This window comes from Pseudorca crassidens, chromosome 3 (genome assembly GCF_039906515.1).
Source record: "Pseudorca crassidens isolate mPseCra1 chromosome 3, mPseCra1.hap1, whole genome shotgun sequence".
Classification (NCBI taxonomy): Eukaryota; Metazoa; Chordata; class Mammalia; order Artiodactyla; family Delphinidae; genus Pseudorca; species Pseudorca crassidens.
The window spans coordinates 32,529,155-32,554,534 of record NC_090298.1 but is presented as its reverse complement, the minus strand read 5'-3'; the positions used below and the strand labels follow the sequence as shown (position 1 = coordinate 32,554,534).

Below are 25,380 nucleotides of genomic sequence, written 5' to 3'. Positions count from 1 at the left end.
GCCCTGGAAGCCGGTTGGTCTGGCTTCTAGCCAACTCTTTTTAAAATACATTACATACGTCTTATTGTCTTGGGAATTTTTCTTACAAGCCCCTTGTAAGTATAATAATAGATCAGTAAGTATTAAAATACAAATTAATATCATAAGTTAGAATTTTCTCACTGAGGAAGATCAGTTTCTTATACCTCTTTTCCCTTTCCTCTTCTTTCTTCTCCAACATTTTTGATTAATGAAAAATACTGTTTAGAAACAAATGTGAAAGTTTTTGTAGATTCTAAGGTTATTAGACATCTATTTTATGGTTGTGGAACAGTATTCTATAATTTCATTTGAAACTTGTCATATCACATAATGCTGCTTAAATGATGTAAACCATTTACAAGTACTCTATCCAATATAGATCTCTCCTTTGAACCTCTATAGGATTTAACTGGATATTAGTTTAGTTATATTGTGTCCCCTAATTTTGTCAGAGTATAAGTCTTATTTTTCAACAGGATTATAAATAGTAACACCCAGGACAGATTAATTATCCCCAGTATTTATCACTACCCAAACAGAATAAAACATTTTCTTCTACTCCCACTCCAAGGACCTGCTATTTTGAAATACTTCATCTACCAAATAGTCTTTTATTTATTAAAGAGTAATTAACTACATAATTTTTCTTTCTGTTTTCCAAACTGAAGATACATGTTATCTGTTTTCCGTATTCCAAATATGTTATTGCCAATTAAACTTTTCATTTAAAATGAGATTCAACAAAAGTTTTTGTCACCAGAGACATACTGTTTCCATCATAGTTTTTGAAATATTAAAAATAGATTATGGAGAGACTGCTGCCTGCCTTGAAGTAGCAAATAACCATGAGTGAGCTGCCCATGACAGGGACCTGAGGGCAACCTCTAAGAGCTGAGGGCAGTCCCCATAACAACCAAAAAGAAAATGGGGACTTTAAAAAAAATAGATTATGGATTATGAAGTTTGCCTTTCAGTATAGCAACAAGTGAGAGACATAGGGAGATGATGAGATATCAGTTGCAGCAATCAAAGTAAGAATGAGGACCCAAATCAGAGTTTGATGGTGGAAAGAGTTGAGTTAATGAGGTAAATTGATAGGATGTAGTGGTGATAATAAATGGGGAAGGAGTCAGGAATGTAGTAGTACAGTAGTATGTTTGCAGGTGTTGTCACCACTGATTTACTTTGTCTAGTTACTGAAAAGTTGTTTAAAATAGTGTTCCTATCCTAGAGGAGCTTAGAATCTCAGAAACATTATATCTTGGTAGTCAACTAATTTATAGTCTGGACTATTAGGGAAAAAAGCCAACACTTTTTTCCATGGTAATGATTATTAACATTTATTGCATCAGTTATTAGTTATATTAGTCCTTTGACATGTTCATTTGAAGGAGAAGATTAAAATTAGTGCCTGGATCTTATAAATATTCTACGGTCTTAAACACTTCAGTCTGAATAAAATAGGTTTGAAAAATGCATTATGAAGTAACTTCTTTTTCTGATTTCTCCCTGTTACAGATGATTACTGTGAATGCTTCCTTGTTTCCTAGCTCTGTGGCCAACTCATTAATAGCAGTTGGAAATGATGGACTCCAAGAAAGAGATAGAATGGTTCGAGCATGCATTGCCATTATCTGTGAACTAGGTCAGAATTTTCTTTGAGTAATGAAAATGTAGTATTTTAGAAAGAATATATAACACTTTTTAATGCCTTTAATACATTAATTCTTTAGGTATTGGTAAAAAGATATGGAAAAAGTAGGACATTTCTGATAAGGAAGTAGTGGACTTGTTGTTTAAACAGATCATTTCAAAGTGACATTAAAATTCTATAAATTTTACAGTTTTACTCATCATGAAATTTAATATATAGGAATTGTCCAGATTCCAGTAATTAGAATAAAATCTCTTACAGTCTGGCTCTCAGACATTAATTAACCACATTGTATCTTGATGTGAGTGCAAAACAACAATTCACTCTACATTAAAAAGAATTCTAAATGAAAAAGGATTTAAGAGTTAAATGGGGAAAATATGGGGGGGGAATGGATGACTATCTGATCACGTAAGGAAAAGGAGTTTTGAATTATCAAAAGAAATCAAACAGATTTCAGCAGCTGTAGATTTTATTATAAGGAGATAAGAAAACATGTAGTACCAGAACAAAGAAAAAAATAAATGTAATAAATAAGTTCTTTACCATGACAGGTAAAGAACTTACATATACAGATCAGTAGGAAAAATAAGTAATCCTCAAAGAAATGCATGGCTAGTCAAAGTATTTTAAAAGTTCAACCTCACTTATAACCAAAGAAATATAATTTTTAATGACAAGAGAAGATAATATTTTTCCCCACCAAAAGCAGAAGTGGTATAGGTTACATTCACTCTTGATATGATAAATAAATGAATAACAAAAGTTTAAAGAAACAAAAGAGCCAAGCCTTATCATTGAGAGTCTAAAAATACTGTCCACAATACCTGTTGATTTAGAGAAAAAGTCAGAAATTTGATTAAGGAAATTTTGAAAAATAATAAAAATTTGACTACATGTCAATGTATGAGATGCCTGGAAAGTTATATACTCGAGTTAACTTCTCACTATAGGATGCTTTTATAATTAAGCAAAAAGTAATGAAAATAAGTGAGCGAACCCAAGAAATAGAAAAAGAAGAAAAAAAATAAATTTTAACATAAGCAGGAGGAAAGCAATAATGATTCTGAGTCTTAGAGAACAAGATAGATTATTTAATCTAATCTGTGTTAACGGAAGAAGAAAAAATGATACACAGGCAAACATACACTATTGTTTGAAAAATGCAAAAGTCAGAGAAAAGATTAATAGAATGAGAAAGAGAATTAATAGGAGTTTTAAAAATTATGAGATAATTTTTTTATATATTTGAAAATCTTATTGAAATGAATGGGTTTTCAGAGAAAATTTTAATATCCAGTTGACTCAAAAGAGTAGAACACGTGATGGATCAAAAACCATAGAAGTACTTGATGAATTAATTGCCTCCAAAAAGAGTCATTTAGTTAGTTTTGTCTTAAAAAAATTGTTTCAAGGAACAAATAATTCTCATATAGTATAATCTAATTGAGAGCATTAAAAATATGGAAATTTACCAATTTTAATTTAAATGAAACTAACATTTTATATACATAAACACACAGGTACGCACATACACACAAATACATGCATACATAAAATGAAATAATTAGAATGCTACTATGTTAACATTGTAGAATATTCATCTCAAATCACCACTCATACTCTTTTTTAATAAATTTGTTTATTTATTTATTTATGGTTGCGTTGGGTCTTCGTTGCTGAGCGCAGGTTTTCTCTAGGTGCGACGAGTGGGGGCTACTCTTCCTTGCAGTGCGTGGGCCTCTCATTGCAGTGGCTTCTCTTGTTGCGGAGCATGGGCTCTAGGCACATGGGCTTCAGTAGTTGTGGCATGCAAGCCCAGTAGTTGTGGCTCACGGGCTCTAGAGCACAGACTCAGTAGTTGTGGCGCACGGACTTAGTTGCTCTGTGGCATGTGGGACCTTCCCAGACTAGGGCTCGAACCCATGTCCCCTGCATTGGCAGGTGGATTCTTAACCACTGTTAAGCCACCAGGGAAGTCCACCAATCATATTCTTAATAGTGGATCTCTACAAATACTACATCATTTTAAAAGCTCTTAATTAGCGTTTTAACCAGGTTAGCAAGACAAAATAATAAATCAGTTTTACATATTGGAAAGAAGGCATCATACATAGTAGATGATATATCTAGAAAACTCTGAATCAACTGAAGAACAACTTCAGTAATTCAGTACAGTGGAAACCTGAAAATATAGATTTAATAGATTTATTTTGTGTTTCAGCAATAATCAGTAAACATAATGGAAAAAAAATGATACTATTTCCAAAATAGACAAGAAAACTATATATAACAAATAGAAATAAGAAATGTGGAAGACGTGTGTGTGTGTTTAGGGGGTACATTTCAATTTGTTTAATTGATTTTCAAGAAGGCAGAGCTAATCTATAGGTAGAAATGAGAATATTTGTTGCCTTTGTTGTGGAGGGAGACTGAAAAGTGGTGTGAAGGAACTTTCTAGGATGATGAAAGTGCTATACCTTGATTGAGCTATTGGTTACAGGGGTATAGATACTGTTCAGAATTTATTGAACTGTACCATTAAAATCTGTGTATTTTACTGTAAGTAATTATACCTCAATTTAGAAAAAATGGAGAAGAAACCTAAATCTAAAGTTCAACCAGAATAAACAGGAAAAATTCAACTATGGAAAAAAAAACATTTTTGAAAAAGATTAAATGGAGGAGAAGGCAAAGATTTTTTTCTCATATTTTAAAGAAGTTAAGCTGGCTTATTAAGGGAGAAAAAAATGAAAAAGAATCAAGGGTTGCAGACCCTGATACATAGAAGACTTCAGTATATCAAAAGTATGAAAATCAGTTTGGAAAGCATGCTGGGATAGTTGAATAAACATTTGGGAAAAAATGAGCTTATCAATATTAAGCCAAAGTCTGTTTCCTGACAGATTGAAAACTGAAATGTTAATCATGAACTCATTTAAAACACACACGTCGGTGTGCGTGCATACAGAGAAAATGCCTGATATTTGAAGTAAGGGAGGAGTTTCTGACCTTAAAATCTAAAGTTAAGTTACAAATCAGATAAAAGATTTGAAACAGATAAAAGGCTAATATTCCCATTATATAAAGAACTCCTTGCAATTGATAGGAAAGAAGAACCATTCAGTAAAACATGAACAAAAGATATGAAAAAATTCAGAGACATTAAGAAACAAATCAGAGTTTTGGAAAGTATATTCAGTGACTCTTATTAGGTAATTTATCCACGTGTCCTTTTAAATGTCATTGACTGGAAAGTTTTTCAAGTCAGAAAGCAAATTAAGTATTAAAATCCCAGATTTCTGATTACATTTTATTAATTATCCCCTATATAATATATTAAGTTTTTCTTTTTTATTTTAGCACTTCAGAATCCAGAGGTGGTGGCCCTTCGAGGTGGACTAAACACCATCTTGAAAAATGTGATCGATTGCCAATTAAGTCGAATAAATGAGGCTCTCATTACTACAATTTTACACCTCCTTAATCATCCAAAGACCCGACAGTATGTACGAGCTGACGTAGAATTAGAGGTAGGAACTTTAATATTCTTTCTAGTTTTAAAATACGACTTTAAATACATACTCTTACTTTGAAATTTTAAAGTTAATATGCAGCACAGCATTAATTATTAAACCTAAATTAACTAATAAGCTTGGCTTATCCCAGCAGTATTTTATAGCTCATTCAGTTTGGACTGAATTGAAAAAATTCTCAAGAATATTTCATCAACATGTAAAGTGAAGTTTATTTTTTTTTATTATCTATGAAAACTTGACTGAGCAAATTAGAGCACAAGTAAGGTTTCATAGGCATTTACATATTTATTTAAGAAGACCATTTCTTTTTAAGGACTATAGTATGTTAATTGTGTGTGAATAGCTCCTGCTAATTATATACTGTTTATTTATTAAACCATGCTAAAACTCTCTGAACTTGGAGACACTTGTTGGCAACTAAAGACCATATATAATTGAAAGAAATAGAATACATATCTTTTTTAAAATACTCTACAATTTCTTTTTTTTTTTTTTACTAATTCAGTTTTTTTTTTTTTTTTTTTTTTTACAGTTGGTCTAAAATAGTAAGGCTACCATATGCCCTTTTCTATAATAAGTATGTAGTAGAGGTTGGAACAGAATTATCACAAACTGTATTCTTTTTTTTTTCCCCTCATTTTTGGCCATGCCCCGTGGCTTGTGGGATCTTAGTTCCCCTGACCAGGGATTAAACCTGGGCCCTCGGCAGTGAGAGCATGGAGTCCTAACCTCTGGACCACCAGGGAGTTACCACAAAATGTACTCTTATAGTTTATTTGTGTGAATGTATTACATTGTTGTCCATTGCAGATATCATTCAGAGTAAGTTTAAACCAAGGCTTTATTTGGGTATGAAATTATGCAAATTATAAAAGATTTATTGTTCCCTACTTTGCCTGTTTAAATCATTTTATGAAACTTGTCTTAAATGTTATAGTTCTGGTTTTATTAGGGCTACTAGAAATATTTTGAGATTATAAAATTGACATTAGCCTATATCACTAACTAACAAATTTAGGTACAATATTCTCCTTAATAAGTGATTTTAAATACATTATTCATGGGAATCCAGTGGGAATAAGCTGGCATTTTTGATATTTTACAGTGTATTTCGATTTAAGTTTTTTCTTTATCAAGTGGAGAAAATGATATTTTAAGATTGGAGAGATGATTGCAATAAAGGAAGATATTGTATATAGGCCTGGTTTTTATTCCTATATAATTGTGCAGCAGATTAGTAAAGCCTTTGTGTAAACGAAAAAACCTCAAAAAGAATATGGTAGATATTTAAGTACACGACTATATCTGCATAAGTTCTTTAAAGCCACAAATGTTCTTTTTTCCCTTAACAAGATCCCCCTAAAGTATCATAGTGATTGAGAGCATAGACTTCAGGCTATACGGATCTGGTTTTGGATTTTTGTTCTGTAACCTACTAGCTTTATGATTTGGGGCAAGTTATTAGCCTCTCTTGGACCCATTTTTTCCTAGGTAAAATAAAAGTCATGATTTTTACCTTAAAGAATTATTGTGAAGAATAAATACTATAATAATAATAGTAGTAGTAGTAATAGCAGCAACTAACACTCTTGTAAAGCTTATAATGAGTTAGGCAATATTTCCAGGTGCTTTACATATATTCATTCTAATCTACATAAATGTTTTATTTAGTACCTGGCACATAATAAGTATTCAATAAATACTGATTGCCTTGGATATTAATCATTATCATCTTCTACTTTATCATTATCTTCATCCTACAGTCTGCTGTTACAAGAATATTGTCCTCAGTTTTATTAATTATATTTATAAATTTTCACTCTAACTTGATAACTTTGGTTTGTCTTTTCCACCTACAAAGGAGCTATTTTCATTGCTACTGTCTCGTTAGGCCCAAATCTTTCTTCTGTTAAAAAAAAAAAATCCCTTTTAAAATCTACCCTGGCTTCTATTTCTATAATCTGTAATATATTTTGACCTCACACAGGAAAAAAAAAAGGTACATTTAATATGATAATGTTATTAGAATAGGCAGTCAGTAAGGATTGTAAAATTGTAATTTTAATTTTTTATAGTAAATTTTAAAAACAACGTATTTTTTAAACTTCAGAGTAGGATAGTGTAGTTCATAGCATCTGCTATGGAAAACTAGAAAAGTTGAATAATTATGGAAATCATATATTTAAAGCAGTATAGAGCTGTGAAAGCAATAAGGACCAGAGGGAGTGAAAAATCTAGAGATGCCCTTGGGGGCACTGTAGATTTAGGCCACAGGCTAGAGGTTAAGAATATGACCTAGGCCTAGGTAGAAGACCAGACTATTTGGCAGGCGAATGTGTATGTGGAGTGACAAGCCTAGAGATGTGAGAAGCCCGCAGATCAAGTCTGATTTACCCTTCTAGAAGTTTGCTGAGATAAGAATCTGTGGAGAGCAGAAGTTAAAATGTTTCCACTGAGGAAAACACAGTGGAATAGGCTATGGTCTCCTGTGCATAGGACACAGAGGCTTCCCAGGAAGGGGGTTCATGGGCAGAAGTGGAAAGACCTCTAAGAAGTAGTGAATTTACACTGATTATATGCAGTTGCTTTTTTTTCCCTGGGGTCACTTACTGATCAGGACATAATTAGAAGTTGAAAATCCAGGTATGCTTTTCCTAGGACCTGAAAAATCAGAACAGCTTTTGGCAGTTATGTAGTATTCAAGTAACAAACTGGGTATTTCATAGCCGATTTCCTGTTCTTGACATGTCCCAAATTCTGAAGTAATTGTGGATGAGTGCCTAAAGATCTAAGTTCAAAACTTATGAAGTGTGTAGAAAAAATCCCCAATTTCTCACTGCTAAGGAGAAAAAAAAAAAAACTTGCTAAAGTCTCTTGAAAGTTTTGGAGATCCATACTTTAGAAACACAAGAAAACCAGGGGTACACTCAAATCTTAACAAAATTGCAGCATAGTTTAACTCAGTTGGTGACTAGGATAAGCTCATCAGTCCCTTTAATCTACCTGACTAACAGAGGAAAGGATAAACCGTCTCTGATGGAGATAACATCACTTGGAACCTTTAATAAAATTTACAATGTCTAACATTCAGTCAGAAATATGATTGAGTGTCATACAAAAAGACATGAATATGTAACTGAAAACTCAAAAGAAAAGAAATTCCATAGAAGCATGTCTACAGGTGATCCAGATGTTACAGCTAGAGGGAAAAGACTTTAAAACAAGCATGATTAACTTGTTAAGGAAAATGGAGAAGAAGGAAATAGATGAAATAATGGAGAATTTCACCATATAATTGCAGTGTGCAAAATGAATCAAATGGAACTAGTGCAGAAAAATATAAAACCTGAAATTCTGAACTCAGTGAAATTAAAAATCCATTTTGGATGAGAAGATATCATTAGTAAATTGAAATAAAAGTCAATAAAAATATCAAGTAAAACATTGGGGGCAGGGGAAGAGAAAGGAAATGAACATAACAAAAGGGATAAAACATAATTGTTGTCTTTGGAGAAGAGAGAGAAAATGAGCAGAAGCAGATATCCAAAGAAGCAGTGGTCAAAACTTTTGTTTCTAAAACTGATGAAACTTCATAAAGCTCAGAAAACTCAAGATAATACAAAGAAAACAACATGTACACACATCATGGTAAGGTTGTCAAAAACCAAGATAAATAAAAATCTTAAAATCAGCTTGAGATAAAAGACTCTACTTTCAAAGGAACAACTCTGACAGCTGATTTCCCAACAGAAATGATGGAACCAGAAGACAGTAGAATGGCATATTTAGAGTGCAGAAAGAAAATAATGTCAACCTACCTAGAGAAAATGTCTTTCAAAAACAAAGGTAAAATAAAGATTTTATAGACTAAAGAAAAATGACCCAAGGAAATTTAAAGAAACGCTATTCTTTCTTCGATTCCTTGCCTTTATGTCATGAAGACAGTAAAGCAGCCTATGGTGAGGCACACGTGGGAAGGAACTGAGACCTTTTGCCAACAATTAGCACGTTGTGAGTAAACCATCTTGAAGCAGATTCTACAGCTTCAGTCAAGTCTTGAGATGACTGCAGCCCTGATCAATATTTTGACTACAACTTTATGAGGCACCCTGAGCCATAACTGCACAATTAAACTCTTCTAGATTCCTGACTCACAGAAACATTGTGAGATAATAAATATTTATTGTTTTTTAACAAATGAGACAGAGTACAGGAAGATGGTGGAAGAGTAAAACATGGAGATCACCTTCGTCTGCACAGATACACCAGAAATATATCTACACGTGGAACAACTCCTACAGAACACCTACTGAACGCTGGCAGAAGACCTCAGGCCTCCCAAAAGGCAAGAAACCCCCCACGTACCTGGGTAGGGCAAAAGAAAAAAGAATGAACAGAGACAAAAGAATAGAGATGGGACCTGAACCAGTGGGAGGGAGCTGTGAAGGAGGAAAGGTTTCCACACACTAGGAAGCTCCTTCGCGGGCGGAGACTGTGGGTGGGGGAGGGGGCAAGCTTCGCAGCTGCGTAGGAGAGTACAGCAAGAGGGGTGTGGAGGGCAAAGCGGTGAGATTCCCGCACAGAGGATCAGTGCCGACTGGCACTCACCAGCCCGAGAGGCTTGTCTGCTCACCCGCCGGGGCGGGCAGGGCTGGGAGCTGAGGCTCGGGCTTTGGTCGGAGCGCAGGGAGAGACTGGGGTTGGCGGCGTGAACACAGCCTGCAGGGAGTTAGTGCACCATGGCTAGTCAGGAGGGAGTCCGGGAAAAAGTCTGGACGTGCCGAAGAGGCAAGAGACTTTTTCTTCCATCTTTGTTTCCTGGTGCGCGAGGAGAGGGGATTAAGAGCGCTGCTTAAAGGAGCTCCAGAGACAGGCGCGAGCCGCGGTTAACAGCGCAGAAACCAGAGACGGGCATGAGACGCTAAGTCTGCTGCTGCCGCCAACAACAAGCCTGTGTGCGAGCACAGGTCACTCTCCACACCTCCCTTCCGGGGAGCCTGTGCAGCCCGCCACTGCCAGGGTCCCGGGATCCAGGGACAACTACCCCGGGAGAACGCACGGCACGCCTCAGGCTGGTGCAACGTCACGCCGACGTCTGCTGCCACAGGCTCACCCCACATCCGCACCCTTCCCTCCCCTCGGCCTGAGTGAGCCAGAGCCCCCGAAGCAGCTGCTCCTTTAACCCCATCCTGTCTGAGTGAAGAACAGATGCGCTCCGGCGACCTACATGCAGAGGCAGGGCCAAACCCAAAGCTGAACCCTGGGAGCTGTACAAACAAAGAAGAGAAAGGGAAATCTCTCCCAGCAGCCTCAGAAGCAGCAGATTAAAGCTCCACAATCAACTTGATGTACCCTGCATCTGTGGAATATATGAATAGGCAATGAATCATCCCAAATTGAGGAGGTGGACCTTGAGAGCAAGATTTATGATTTTTTCCCCTTTTTCCTCTTTTTGTGAGTCTGTACGTGCATGCTTCTGTGTTAGATTTTGTCTGTGTAGCCTTGCTTTCCCCAGTTGTCCTAGGGTTCTATCTGTCCTTTTTGTTTTCCTTTTTAAAAACATATTTTTCTTAATAATTATTTTTTATTTTAATAGCTTTATTTTATTTTATCCTCTTTCTTTCTTTCTTCTTTCTTTCTTTCTTTCTTTCTTTCTTTCTTTCTTTCTTTCTTTCTTTCTTTCTTTCTTTCTCTCTTTCTCTCTTTCTCTCTTTCTTTTCTTCCTGCCTCCCTCCCTTTCTCTCTCTCTCTCTCTCTCTTGCTTTCTTTCTTTCTTATTTTTTCTCCCTTTTATTCTGACCCGTGTGGATGAAAGGCTCTTGGTGCTGCAGCCAGGAGTCAGTGCTGTGCCTCTGAGGTGGGAGAGCCAACTTCAGGACACTGGTCCACAAGAGACCTCCCAGCTCCACATAACATCAAACGGTGAAAATCTCCCAGAGATCTCCATCTCAACACCAGCACCCAGCTTCACTCAATGACCAGCGAGCTACAGTGCTGGACACCCTATGCCCAACAACTAACAAGACAGGAACACAACCCCACCCATTAGCAGAGAGGCTGCCTAAAATCATAAGTCCACAGACACCCCAAAACACACCACCAGACGTGGACCTGCCCACCAGAAAGACAAGATCCAGCCTCATTCACCAGAACACAGGCACTAGTCCCCTCCACTAGGAAGCCTACACAACCCACTGAACCAACTTTAGCCACTGGGGACAGACACCAAAAACAACGGGAACTACGAACCTGCAGCCTGCAAAAAGGAGACCCCAAAGACAGTAAGATCAACAAAATGAGAAGACAGAAAAACACACAGCAGATGAAGGAGCAAGATAAAAACCCACCAGACCTAACAAATGAAGAGGAAATAGGCAGTCTACCTGAAAAAGAATTCAGAATAATGATAGTAAAGATGATCCAAAATCTTGGAAACAGAATAGAGAAAATGCAAGAAACATTTAACAACGACCTAGAAGAACTAAAGATGAAACAGGCAACGATGAACAACACAATAAATGAAATTAAAAATACTCTAGATGGGAAAAATAGCAGAATAACTGAGGCAGAAGAACGGATAAGTGACCTGGAAGATAAAATAGTGGAAATAACTACTGCAGAGCAGAATAAAGAAAAAAGAATGAAAAGAACAGAGGACAGTCTCAGAGACCTCTGGGACAACATTAAACGCACCAACATTCGAATTATAGGGGTTCCAGAAGAAGAAGAGAAAAAGAAAGGGACTGAAAAATATTTGAAGACATTATAGTTGAAAACTTCCCTAACATGGGAAAGGAAATAGTTAATCAAGTCCAGGAAGCACAGAGAGTCCCATACAGGATAAATCCAAGGAGAAACATGCCAAGACACATATTAATCAAACTGTTAGAAGTTAAATACAAAGAAAACGTATTAAAAGCAGCAAGGGAAAAACAACAAATAACACACAAGGGAATCCCCATAAGATTAACAGCTGATCTTTCAGCAGAAACTCTGCAAGCCAGAAGGGACTGGCAGGACATATTTAAAGGGATGAAGGAGAAAAACCTGCAGCCAAGATTACTCTACCCAGCAAGGATGTCATTCAGATTTTATGGAGAAATTAAAACCTTTACAGAGAAGCAAAAACTGAGAGGGTCCAGCATCACCAAACCAGCTTTACAACAAATGCTAAAGGATGTTCTCTAGTAGGCAAGAAACACAAGAGAAGGAAAAGACTTACAATAACAAACCCAAAATAATTAAGAAAATGGGAATAGGAACATACATATCGATAATTACCTTAAATGTAAATGGATTAAATGCTCCCACCAAAAGACACAGACTGGCTGAATGGATACAAAAACAAGACCCATATATATGCTGTCTACAAGAGACCCACTTCAGACCTAGAGACACATACAGACTGAAAGTAAGGGTATGGAAAAAGATACTCCATGCAAATGGAAACCAAAAGAAAGCTGGAGTAGCAATTCTCATATCAGACAAAATAGACTTTAAAATAAAGAGTATTACGAGAGACAAAGAAGGAGAGTACATACTGATCAAGGGATCGATCCAAGAAGAAGATATAACAATTGTAAATATTTATGCACCCAACATAGGAGCCCCTCAATACATAAGGCAAATACTAACAGCCATAAAAGGGGAAATCGACAGTAACACATTCATAGTAGGGGACTTTAACACCCCACTTTCACCAATGGACCGATCATCCAAAATGAAAATAAATAAGGAAACACAAGCTTTAAATGATACATTAAACTAGATGGACTTAATTGATATTTATAGGACATTCCGTCCAAAAATAACAGAATACACATTTTTCTCAAGTGCTCACGGAACATTCTCCAGGATAGATCATATCTTGGGTCACAAATTAAGCCTTGGTAAATTTTAGAAAATTGAAATTGTATCAAGTATCTTTTCCGACCACAGCACTATGAAACTAGATATCAATTACAGGAAAAGATCTGTAAAATGTACAAACACATGGAGGCTAAGTAATACACTATTAATAACGAAGTGATCACTGAAGAAATCAAAGAGGAAATTAAAAAATACCTAGAAACAAATGATAATGGAGACATGACAACCCAAAACCTATGGGGTGCAGCAAAAGCAGTTTTAAGAGGGAAGTTTATAGCAATACAATCCTACCTTCCGAAACATCCCGAATATACAACCTAACCTTGCACCTAAAGCAATTAGAGAAGGAAGAACAAAAATAACCCAAAGTTAGCAGAAGGAAAGAAATCATAAAGATCAGATCAGAAATAAATGAAAAAGAAATGAAGGAAACGATAGCTAAGATCAATAAAACCAAAAGCTGTTTCTTTGAGAAGATAAACAAAATTGATAAACCATTAGCCAGACTCATCAAGAAAAAAAGGGAGAAGACTCAAATCAATAGAATTAGAAATGAAAAAGGAGAAGTAACAGCTGACACTGCAGAAATAAAAAAGATCATGAGAGATTACTACAAGCAACTGTATGCCAATAAAATGGACAACCTGGAAGAAATGGACAAATTCTTAGAAATGCACAACGTACCAATACTGAATCAGGAAGAAATAGAAAATATGAACAGACCGATCACAAGCACTAAAATTGAAACTGTGATTAAATAACTTCCAACAAACAAAAGCCCAGGACCTGAAGGCTTCCCAGGCAAATTCTATCAAACATTTAGAGAAGAGCTAACACCTATCCTTCTCAAACTCTTCCAAAATATAGCAGAGGGAGGAACACCCCCAAACTCATTCTACGAGGCCACCATCACCCTGATACGAAAACCAGACAAGGATGTCACAAAGAAAGAAAACTACAGACCAATATCACTGATGAACATAGATGCAAAGATCCTCAACAAAATACTAGCAAACAGAATCCAACAGCACATTAAAAGGGTCATACACCACGATCAAGTGGGGTTTATTCCAGGAATGCAAGGATTCTTCAATATATGCAAGTCAATCACTGTGATACACCATATTAACAAATTGAAGGAGAAAAACCATATGATCATCTCAGTAGATGCAGGGAAAGCTTTCGACAAAATTCAACACCCATTTATGATAAAAACCCTGCAGAAAGTAGGCATAGAGGGAACTTTGCTCAACATAATAAAGGCAGTATATGACAAACCCACAGCCAGTATCGTCCTCAGTGGTGAAAAACTGAAAGCATTTCCACTAAGAACAGGAACAAGACAAGGTTGCCCACTCTCACCACTCTTATTCAACATAGTTTTGGAAGTTTTAGCCACATCAATCAGAGACGAAAAGGAAATGAAAGGAATCCAAATCGGAAAAGAAGAAGTAAAGCTGTCACTGTTTGCAGATGACATGATCCTATACATAGAGAATCCTAAAGATGCTACCAGAAAACTACTAGAGCTAATCAATGAATTTGGTAAAGTAGCAGGATACAAAATTAATGCACAGAAATCACTTGCATTCCTGTACACTAATGATGAAAATCTGAAAGTGAAATCAAGAAAACACTCCCATTTACCATTGCAACAAAAAGAATAAAATATCTAGGAATAAACCTACCTAAGGAGACAAACGACCTGTATGCAGAAAATTATAAGACACTGATGAAAGAAATTAAAGATGATACAAATAGATGGAGAGATATACCATGTTCTTGGATTGGAAGAATCAACATTGTGAAAATGACTCTACTACCCAAAGCAATCTACAGATTCAATGTAATCGCTATCAAACTACCACTGGCATTTTTCACAGAAGTAGAAAAATAAATTTCACAGTTTGTATGGAAACACAAAAGATCCTGAATAGCCAAAGCAATCTTGAGAACGAAAAACAGACCTTGAGGAATCAGGCTCCCTGACTTCAGACTATGCTACAAAGCTACAGGAATGAAGACATAATGGTACTGGCACAAAAACAGAAAGATAGATCAATGGAACAGGATAGAAAGCCCAGAGATAAACCCATGCACATATGGTCACCTTATCTTTGATAAAGGGAGGCAGGAATGTACAGTGGAGAAAGGACAGCCTCTTCAATAAGTGGTGCTGGGAAAACTGGACAGCTACATGTAAAAGTATGAGATAAGATCACTCCCTAACACCATATGCAAAAATAAGCTCAAAATAGATTAAAGACCTAAATGTAAGGCCAGAAACTATCAAACTCTTAGAGGAAAACATAGGCAGAACACTCTATGACCTAAATCACAGCAAGATCCTTTTTGACCCACCTCCTAGAGAAATGGAAATAAAACCAAAAATAAACAAATGGGACCTAATGAAACTGCAAAGCTTCTGCACATCAAAGGAAACCATAAACAAGACCAAAAGACAACCCTCAGAATGGGAGAACATATTTGCAAATGAAGCAACTGACAAAGGATTAATCTCCAAATTTGCAAGCAGCTCAATAACAAAAAAACAAACAACCCAATCCAAAAATGGGCAGGAGACCTAAATAGACATTTCTCCAAAGAAGATATACAGACTGCCAACAAACACATGAAAGAATGCTCAACATCATTAATCATTAGAGAAATGCAAATCAAAACTACAATGAGATATCATCTCACACCAGTCAGAATGCAAAAAATCTAGAAACAATAAATGCTGGAGAGGGTGTGGAGAAAAGGGAACCCTCTTGCACTGTCGGTGGGAATGTAAATTGATACAGCCACTGTGGAGAACAGTATGGAGGTTCCTTAAAAAACTACAAATAGAACTACCATATGACCCAGCAATCCCACTACTGGGCATATACCCTGAGAAAACCATAATTCAAAAAGAGTCATGTACCAAGATGTTCATTGCAGCTCTATTTACAATAGCCAGGAGATGGAAACAACCTAAGTGTCCATCATTGGATGAATGGATAAAGAAGATGTGGCACATATATACAATGGAATATTACTCAGCCATGAAAAGAAACAAAATTGAGCTATTTGTAATGAGGTGGATGGACCTAGAGTCTGTTATACAGAGCGAAGTAAGTCAGAAAGAGAAAGACAAATACCGTATGCTAACACATATATATGGAATTTAAGCAAAAAAAATGTCATGAAGAACCTAGGGGTAAGACAGGAATAAAGACACAGACCTACTAGAGAATGGACTTGAGGATATGGGGAAGGGGAAGGGGAAGCTGTGACAAAGTGAGAGAGTGGCATGGATATATATACACTACGAAACGTAAAATGGAAAGCTAGTGGGAAGCAGCCGCATAGCACAGGGAGATCAACTCGGTGCTTTGTGACCACCCAGAGGGGTGGCAGGGAGGGACACGCAAGAGGGAAGAGATATGGGAACATATGTGTATGTATAACTGATTCACTTTGTTATAAAGCAGAAACTAACACACCATTGTAAAGCAATTATGCTCCAATAAAGATATTAAAAAAAAAATGAGACAGACTCAAAGGAAGGTTAAAGTGAATCCTTAAAAGGAAAGTGATCCGAGACAAACAAGGAAATGCAGGAAGGAATGAAGCGTGGCAAAAAACGTACACATGACAAAATATAAAAGACTACTCATTGTCTAAAACGATATTTGTAATGTCTTAGGTATTTTAAATCATTTTAAAATTAAAATTCAGGCCACAGTAATGCAGTCAGCACAAGGCTGGGCCAGGGGGGTTGGTAAATGAGATACAGTGGTTTAAGTTCTAAAATGAGTGAGCCTAACAGTGTTGCTATATACAAGGACAATACACGAAAATAATTTGGATTTCCTTATACTAGTAAGAAAATGAACATAATTTATAAAGTAAAAATAATTAAATAATGTTCAAAAATAGGCAAAACAAGTCATAGTGTTAGAAATCAGGATAGTAGTCCTGTGGTGAGAACGAACGGAAGAATAAGGAGGCTTTGAGGATTATAGGGAACGTGCTTAGTTTGAGAAAATCCATCAAACCTCACATTCATGATTTGTGCACTGCTTAATATGTATGTTAAACGTCAGTTTAGAAGTTCAGAAATTCAGTTTGTACATTTAAAAAAATCACTCAAATATATTCCTTGATGATGAGTTTGAAGAAATAAGTCTCTCAAGCAGTATACCCAGTTAGAGATACAGAGAAGTGGAATTAATTTTAGCTTGTTACAGGAAGAATACATTTTATAATAAGGACTCTTTTTCTTCTTCTTTTTTTGCCTTTTCTTTTTATTAGCGAATTTTAGCACCCTATACTGATTTTCACTACAGACATAGTCCAGATACAGCTGAAGGACAGCTTAAGTAAGTACCATGCGTGTTACTGTTAAAACTTTTAGATTTGCCTGATTGTACGTAGAGCCAGAGAAAAATGAGTTTAAGTAAATTTCCTATTTCATGGAGTTATAGTTCTCTCATAATTAGCTGTGGTTTAAAAAATTAAAAGTAAGCATCGGGAAATTTAAAGACTTGGAATTAGTTTCTTATTTTAAAAAATGTAAGATATGTAGGAGTAGAAACCTCGATCTTTAATAATTTTTCTATTGTACATGTTTTTAGCACAATTACATTGAAAGACTAAAAGAATTAATTGTGAGTAGAATGAAGAGCGGCCTAAATTGAGTAAGCAGAAAAATATACTGTGTAGAATTTTGAGAGTAAGGTTCATAGGGAGGTAAGAGGAGATAGAGTAAAGATTATTTTCTAGAAATGAGGCAGGATAATTTTCAGTTTTTCTGGAGAGAAATGCACATGTTCACTAGGTATTCTGGGATAACTATATTTAAATTGATTTATGGATCAAATAATGAACTTGTCGGTGAAGATTTTGCCGCTGACACAGTTCCAATAAATATGCTATCAGGTGTAGCATAGTAGGATTGTTGGATTGTAGACACACTTATTTTGAGAGATAGTATGTTTTTAAAATTCCTCACTAAGTTTGGGAACATTGTGAAATGGGCATATTTTTGTTGTTTTTCATTTTTCTCCTGAATTAAAAATAGTGGTTTCATATCTTTAATCACCTCCATCACTGTGGACTCATTGCATGCTAACATATCATGACCTGAGCTAAGAAATTAGAATAGTCATTCTCTGTTTAAGACTTCTCAGACCTTATTCTTGCTAACTAAGTTATGAATTGGGATTCTTAAGCCCCTTTCTTGGCTTCTCCTATCACACTTGGGCATGCTCTTTATTGATGAAGAATGTATGCATTTTCTATTGCTGCATGACAAATGACTACAAATATAGCAGCTTAAAATAACATCAGTTTATTAGTTCACAGTTCAGTAGGTCAGAGGTCTGGCGTGGTTCTTATCTGGAAGTTCTGGTGAAGAAGCCATTTATTTCTGGGCTCACTCAGATTGTTGGCAGAATTCACTTCCTTGCTATTGTACAACTGAAGTTCCTGTTTTCTTGCTGACTGTCAACTGGGGCCTACTCTCAGCTTCTAATGGCCACCCTCTTTTCCTGGCACATGGTGCTCTCCATCTTCAAACACAGCAGGAATTCCTTGAATCTTTGTGCTTTGAATCTCTCTGACTTTTTCTTCTGCTTCCAGCTAGAGAAAGCTCTCCAGTTCGATCAAGCCTACCAGATGATCTCCGTATCTTAAGGTCTGCCGGGCTATATAACATAAACATAATCACAGTCATGGCAATGATATCATATTCACAGGGATCCAGGGATTAAGACCTAGAATCTTGAGAGGATAGGGGCATTTTTAGAATTCTGCCTACCAGAATAAGCAAGAGACGAACCTGGATATTTTTTAGAGTTGAGGAGGGGGGAGTACATTCCACCAAAATCCTTTCTTTTCTGTTTGGTTCAATACTTTGCTTTCCTTAAGTTTCTGGAGTATGGGCAGTTTCTGGAGCATGAGTACATTATAGCTAGGGAATAAGGAAATGGGTGTTTTTTTTTTTGTTTTTTTTTTTTTTTTTTACAATACTACTAATTTATCAAATAGGTTAGAGATTGGATTACCAGGCAAACAGTATAAGTATGTCACAAACATTTTTAAGAGAAGGAGCACCAAAAGCTTAATCACACAGTTGTCTGATTCTCATTTCTTCCACCAACCCCCCTCCCCATTTTAGTTTCTGTTATAGTGTCATGTTGATTAGTACCACAGAGCTTAGTGTGGTTGGTTTGTATGTGTGGGGGATGTTTTTAACTTTCATTTCTCTTTTGTAAACTATCTGCTTGCTTACCATTCTTCAATTTGATTTTCTGTCATTGTTCTTTATCCCTTCTGTTTTTTTCTTTCCCAGTTCTCTGGATTTCTGTATTCTCACAACTGTTAAGAACTTTAACATTAGGGAAGTAAAAAAGATGGCACAGAAAAAAAAAATGGACTGTTTACAGGGTAGAGATGGTTGAGGTGGCATAAATAAAGAGTACAAGGTTGCTATTAAGTATTAAAACTGGCCGTAGACCATATATGGAATATGTTTAACAATGTAAGTAATACTGTTGGTTAATTAATTGTCATAAACTATTACATAGAAGGGAACAAGTGAGATGATTGGATACCAATTATAAAAGAAGAAAGTAGCTGGTAGTAGGCCCCAGCTGATAGAAAGAAAACAGAAACCTCAGTTGTATAACACCAAGGAAATGAATTCTGCCAACAACCTGAATGAGCTTAAAAATGGATCAATAATAATATCTAGTTATTTAATAATATCTCGGTGAATATCTGAGTTGTTGAGCTTGCTTGGTAGAAATGCTCAAATAAATTTGGGACAAGATTTTTGAAGTAAAGAGAATACATGTCGTAAAAGTAAGAGGTTTATGTGGTAATTTTCTTTGCTAAGGGGCAGTATTTTGACAGAGATGCTTATTAAGCAGGCTGGTGTTGTCTCTAATGCTCAATTAAAGGTGTTAATGAGCTACCTAAGAATAGTTTTCAGAAAGAGCAGGAAAAGAAGAACTCAGTGGGAAAGCGGAATTTATAATTTGTTTTAAAAGATGTTGTGAATTTTAAATGGGGGGACGCGTGATCAGTACATAACTGGGTAATTTGCTTTGAGGTAGATCTGATCTTTATTTTCTTTTAATATATTGTTGAATTTCCTATGTAAATATTTAAATGTTAAGTAATGATAGCTCTTATTCTGATATAGTGGTAGGAAAAACTCACTTTTTATTTTAACATTTAATTTCTTTGACACCCCCCCGCCCCCCCACCTCACCCAACAGAGAAGACAGAGAAGCAAGGTTTCTAGCAAGTAAAATGGGAATCATAGCAACATTCCGGTCATGGGCAGGTAAGTTCCTCTGTGCTGCTTTATAACATCCAATAAGAAAAGCTTGGCTATTTTTTCAAATGTTAAATTATTATTGTAGCATCTGCTTTAGATGTTAACCTAGTCTTTCTTTATATGTTATCATTAGAACCAAGAGGGGTTTGTACACAAGTCTTAAAATTGACCATTTGTAAGTCAATATGCTAATGATAACCTGGGCATTAAAATAAACTTAAACAAGATCTATACCAAAAAAAATTTTTAAGAGTGTTAGTTGAATATGTAACTAAAGTTTGTTCCTAAAAATGTAATGTAGAATGTCATAAATACCAAATAAGCAAGATAGGCCATTAGTAATCCCAAATTACATTCTTTTTCATTATGGTTTATTACAGGATGTTGAATATAGTTCCCTCTACTATATAGTAGGACCTTGTTGTTTATTTTATATATAGTAGTGTGTATCTGTAAATCCCAAACTCCTAATTTATCACTCCCCCACTCCCTTTCCCCTTTGATAACCATAAGTTTGTTTTCCCTGTCTGTGAGTCTGTTTCTGTTTCACAAATAAGTCCATTTGTATCATATTTTAGATTCCACATATAAGTGATATTGTATGGTATTTGTCTTTCTGTCTGACTTACTTCACTTAGTATGATGATAATCTCTAGGTCCATCATGTTGCTGCATATGGCATTATTTCATTCTTTTTATGGCTGAGTAATATTTCATTGTGTGTGTGTGTGTGTGTGTGTGTGTGTGTGTGTGTGTATCTCACATCTTTATCCATTCATCTGTTGATGGACATTTAGATTGCTTCCATGTCTTGGCTATTGTAAATAGTGCTTCAGTGAACATTGGGGTGCATGTATCTTTTATTTATTTATTTAAATTTATTTATTTTCATGTTTTCTTTTTTTGAATTTTATTTTATTTTTTTATATAGCAGGTTCTTATTAGTTATCTATTTTATACATATTAGTGTATATATGTCAGTCCCTCTCGCAATTCATCCCCTCCCCGCCCCACTTTTCCCCCCTTGGTATCCGTACGTTTGTTCTCTACATCTGTGTCTCTATTTCTGCCTTGCAAACTAGTTCATCTGTACCATTTTTCTAGATTCCACATATATGCGTTAATATACAATGTTTGTTTTTCTCTTTCTGACTTACTTCACTCTGTATGACAGTCTGCATGTATCTTTTCAAATTAGAGTTTTCTCTGGTTATATATCCAGGCATGGGATTGCAGGATCATGTGGTAACTCTACTTTTAGTTTTTAAAAAAACCTCCATACTGTTTTCCATAATGGCTGCACCAATTTACATTCCCACCAACAGTGTAGGAGGGTTCCTATTTCTCCACAACCTCTCCAGCATTTATTATTTGTAGACTTTTTAATGATGGCCATTCTGACTGGTGTGGGGTGATACCTCATTGTAGTTTTGATTTGCATTTCTCTAATAATTAGTGATGTTGAGCATCTTTTCATGTGCCTATTGGCCATCTGTATGTCTTCTTGGGAGAAATGTCTATTTAGGTCTTCTGTCCATTTTTTGATTGGGTTGCTTGTTTTTTTGTTATGAGTTGTATGAGCTGTTTGTATATTTTAGAAATTAATCCCTTTTTGGTTGCCTAATTTGCAAATATTTTCTCCCACTCCATAGGTTGTCTTTTCATTTTGTTTATGGTTTCCTTTGCTGTGCAAAAGCTTATAAGTTTCATTAGGTCCCATTTGTTTATTTTTGCTTTTCTTTTCTTAAAATTTTTATTGGAGAATAGTTGATTTACAGTATTGCATTAGTTTCAGGTGTACAGCAAAGTGAATCAGCTATACATATATCCACTTTTTTTTTTTTTTTTTTTTTGCGGTACACGGGCCTCTCACTGTTGTGGCCTCTCCTGTTGCGGAGCACAGGCTCCGGACACGCAGGCTCAGCGACTATGGCTCACGGGCCCAGCCGCTCCGCGGCATGTGGGATCTTCCCGGACCGGGGCACGAACCCGTGTCCCCGGCATCGGCAGGCGGACTCTCAACCACTGCGCCACCAGTGAAGCCCTTTTTTTTTTTAGATTCTTTTCCCATGTAGGCAATTACAGAGTATTGAGTAGAATTCCCTCTGCTATATGGCAGATTATTATTAGTTATGTATTTTATATGTAGTTGTGTGTATATGTCAGTCCCAATCTCCCAGTTTATCCCTGCCCCACTCTTATCCCCTTGTAACCATAAGTTTGTTTCCTACATCCATGACTCTACTTCTGTTTTTGTAAGTTCATTTGTAACCCCCTTTTTTTTCTAGATTCCACATATAAGCGATATCATATATTTGTCTGTGTCTGACTTACTTCACTCAGTATGATAATCTGGATTCATCTCTGTTGCTGCAAATGGCATTACTTTGTTCTTTTTTTATTGCCGGTAATATTCCACTGTATATATGTACCATGTTTCCTTTATCCATTCCTCTGTTGTTGGACATTTAGGTTGCTTCCATGTTCTGTCTATTGGAAATAGTGCTGCAGTGTACATTGGGGTGCATTCCTTTACACTAACAATGAAAGATCAGAAAGAGAAATTAAGGAAACAATCCCATTTACCATCGCAACATAAAGAATAAAATACCTAAGAATAAACCTACTTAAAGAGGCAAAAGACCTGTACTCAGAAAACTGTAAGATATTGATGAAAGAAATGAAAGGTGACACAAACACATGGGAAGATATACCATGTTCTTGGATTGGAAGAATCAATATTGTGAAAATAACTATACTCCCCAAAGCAATCTACAGATTCAGTGCAATCCCTATCAGATTACCAATGACATTTTTCATGTAACTAGAACACAAAATCCATATGAAAACATAAAAGACCTGAATAGCCAAAGCAATCTTGAGAAAGAAAAATGGAGCTGGAGGAGTCAGGCTCCCTGACTTCATACTATACTACAAAGCTACAGTCATCAAAACAGTATGGGACTGGCATAAGAACAGAAATATAGATCAATGGAACAGGATAGAAAGCCCAGAAATAAACCCACTCACCTATGGTCAATTAATCTATGACAAAGGAGGCAAGAATATACAATGGAGACAAGACAGTCTCTTCAATAAGTGGTGCTGGGAAAACTGGACAGCTACATGTAAAAGAATGAAATTAGAACACTCCCTAACACTCCCAAATGGATTAAAGACTTGAATGTAATGCTGGACACTATAAAACTCTTAGAGGAAAACATAGGCAGAACACTCTTTGACATAAATCACAGCAAGATCTTTTTTGATCCACCTCCTAGAGTAATGAAAATAAAAACAAAAATAAATGCGATCTAATTAAACTTAAAAGTGCACAGCAAAGGAAACCATAAACAAAACAAAAAGACAATCCTCAGAATGGGGGAAGATATTTGCAAATGAAGCAACCGACAAGGGATTAATCTCCAAAATATATAAACAGCTCGTGCAGTTCAGTATCAGAAAACCAGATAACCCAATCAGAAAATGGGCAAAAGATCTAAATAGACATTTCTCCAAAGAAGGCATACAGATGACCAAAAAGCACATGAAAAGATGCTCAATATCACTAATTATTGGAGAAATGCAAATCAGAACTACAGTGAGGTATCACCTCACACTGATCAGAATAGCCCTCATTAAAAAGTCTACAAATAGGGCTTCCCTGGTGGCGCAGTGGCTAGGAGTCCTCCTGCCAGTGCAGGGGACACGGGTTCGGGCCCTGGTCTAGGAGGATCCCACATGCCACAGAGCAACTGAGCCCGTGCGCCACAGCTACTGAGCCTGCGCTCTAGAGCCCGCGAGCCACGACTCCTGAAGCCTGCGTGCCTGGAGCCAGTGCTCTGCAACTAGAGAGGCCACCGCGATGAGAAGCCCTTGCACCGCAACGCAGAGCAGCCCCCGCTCGCCGCAACTAGAGAAGGCCCGCGCGCAGCAATGAAGACCCAACGCAGCCAAAAATAAATAAAATTAATAAATAAAATTTTTAAAAAAAGTCTACAAATAATAAAGGCTAGAGAGGGTGTGGAGAAAAGGGAACCCTCTTGCACTGTTGGTGGGAATGTAAATTGGTACAGCCACTGTGGAGAATGGTATGGAGGTTCCTTAAAAAACTAAAAATAGAACTACCATATGACCCAGCAGTCCCACTACTGGGCATATACCCGGAGAAAACCATATTTTTGCTTTTATTTCTATTGCCTAGTAGTCCAATATTTCTTGAAAAGAGGGATTATACATGTTTTACCTTTCCATGGAATAAAAAGCAAACATTTTTCTTAAAATAATACCAGCACTAAATGTGTTATTTTGTATTAATGATTACCTCTTCTTTTTTAAAAAAAAATGTATTATTTAATTTTTGGCTGCATTGTCTTCGTTGCTGCATGCAGGTTTTCTCTAGTTGTGGCGAGCAGGGGCTACTCTTTGTTGTAGTGCACGGGCTTCTCATTGCGGTGGCTTCTCTTGTTGCAGAGCACGGGCTCTAGGCGCATGCCTCAGTAGTTGTGGCACGTGGGCTCAGTAGTTGTGGCTTGTGGGCTGTAGAGTGCAGGCTCAGTAGTTGTGGTGCATGGGCTTAGTTGCTACGCAGTGTGGGGGATCTTCCCAGACCAGGTCTCGAACCCGTGTCCCCTGCTTTGGCAGGTGGATTCTTAACCACTTCGCCACAAGGGAAGCCAACCTTTTCCTTCTTGACTTTGCAGAATAATTTAAGGGATAGCATACAAAGGAGTATAGCAATAAATAGAACAGGAAAATTTACTTGAACATTTCTGTATACTTAAGTAACCAGTTAACATCTTTTCCATAAAAATGACTGTCCCAGCCATAGACTATCCCAGCCCTAGCCAATATATGTACAAGGACTTCCTCTGGCCTCTCACATGTTGGTAAAAATCCCAACCTTGCTATACCTCATGACTGCCTTTTTCGCCTTATCCTAATGGACAACCTAGGATTCTATG

General features: G+C 36.4%; 1 protein-coding gene across 4 annotated transcripts in view; it reads left to right on the top strand.

Annotated features, from left to right (window-relative positions):
• RICTOR (RPTOR independent companion of MTOR complex 2) overlaps window positions 1–25,380 on the top strand; it is a 127,680-nt gene that overhangs the window by 56,847 nt on the left and 45,453 nt on the right. For all 4 annotated transcript variants that reach the window (XM_067730559.1, XM_067730557.1, XM_067730558.1 and 1 more), the window contains exons 7-10: window positions 1,540–1,666; window positions 5,039–5,208; window positions 17,383–17,450; window positions 20,355–20,422. In XM_067730559.1, coding sequence (XP_067586660.1) covers window positions 1,540–1,666; window positions 5,039–5,208; window positions 17,383–17,450; window positions 20,355–20,422 — 433 coding nt within the window. The remainder of the gene's footprint in view (window positions 1–1,539; window positions 1,667–5,038; window positions 5,209–17,382; window positions 17,451–20,354; window positions 20,423–25,380) is intronic.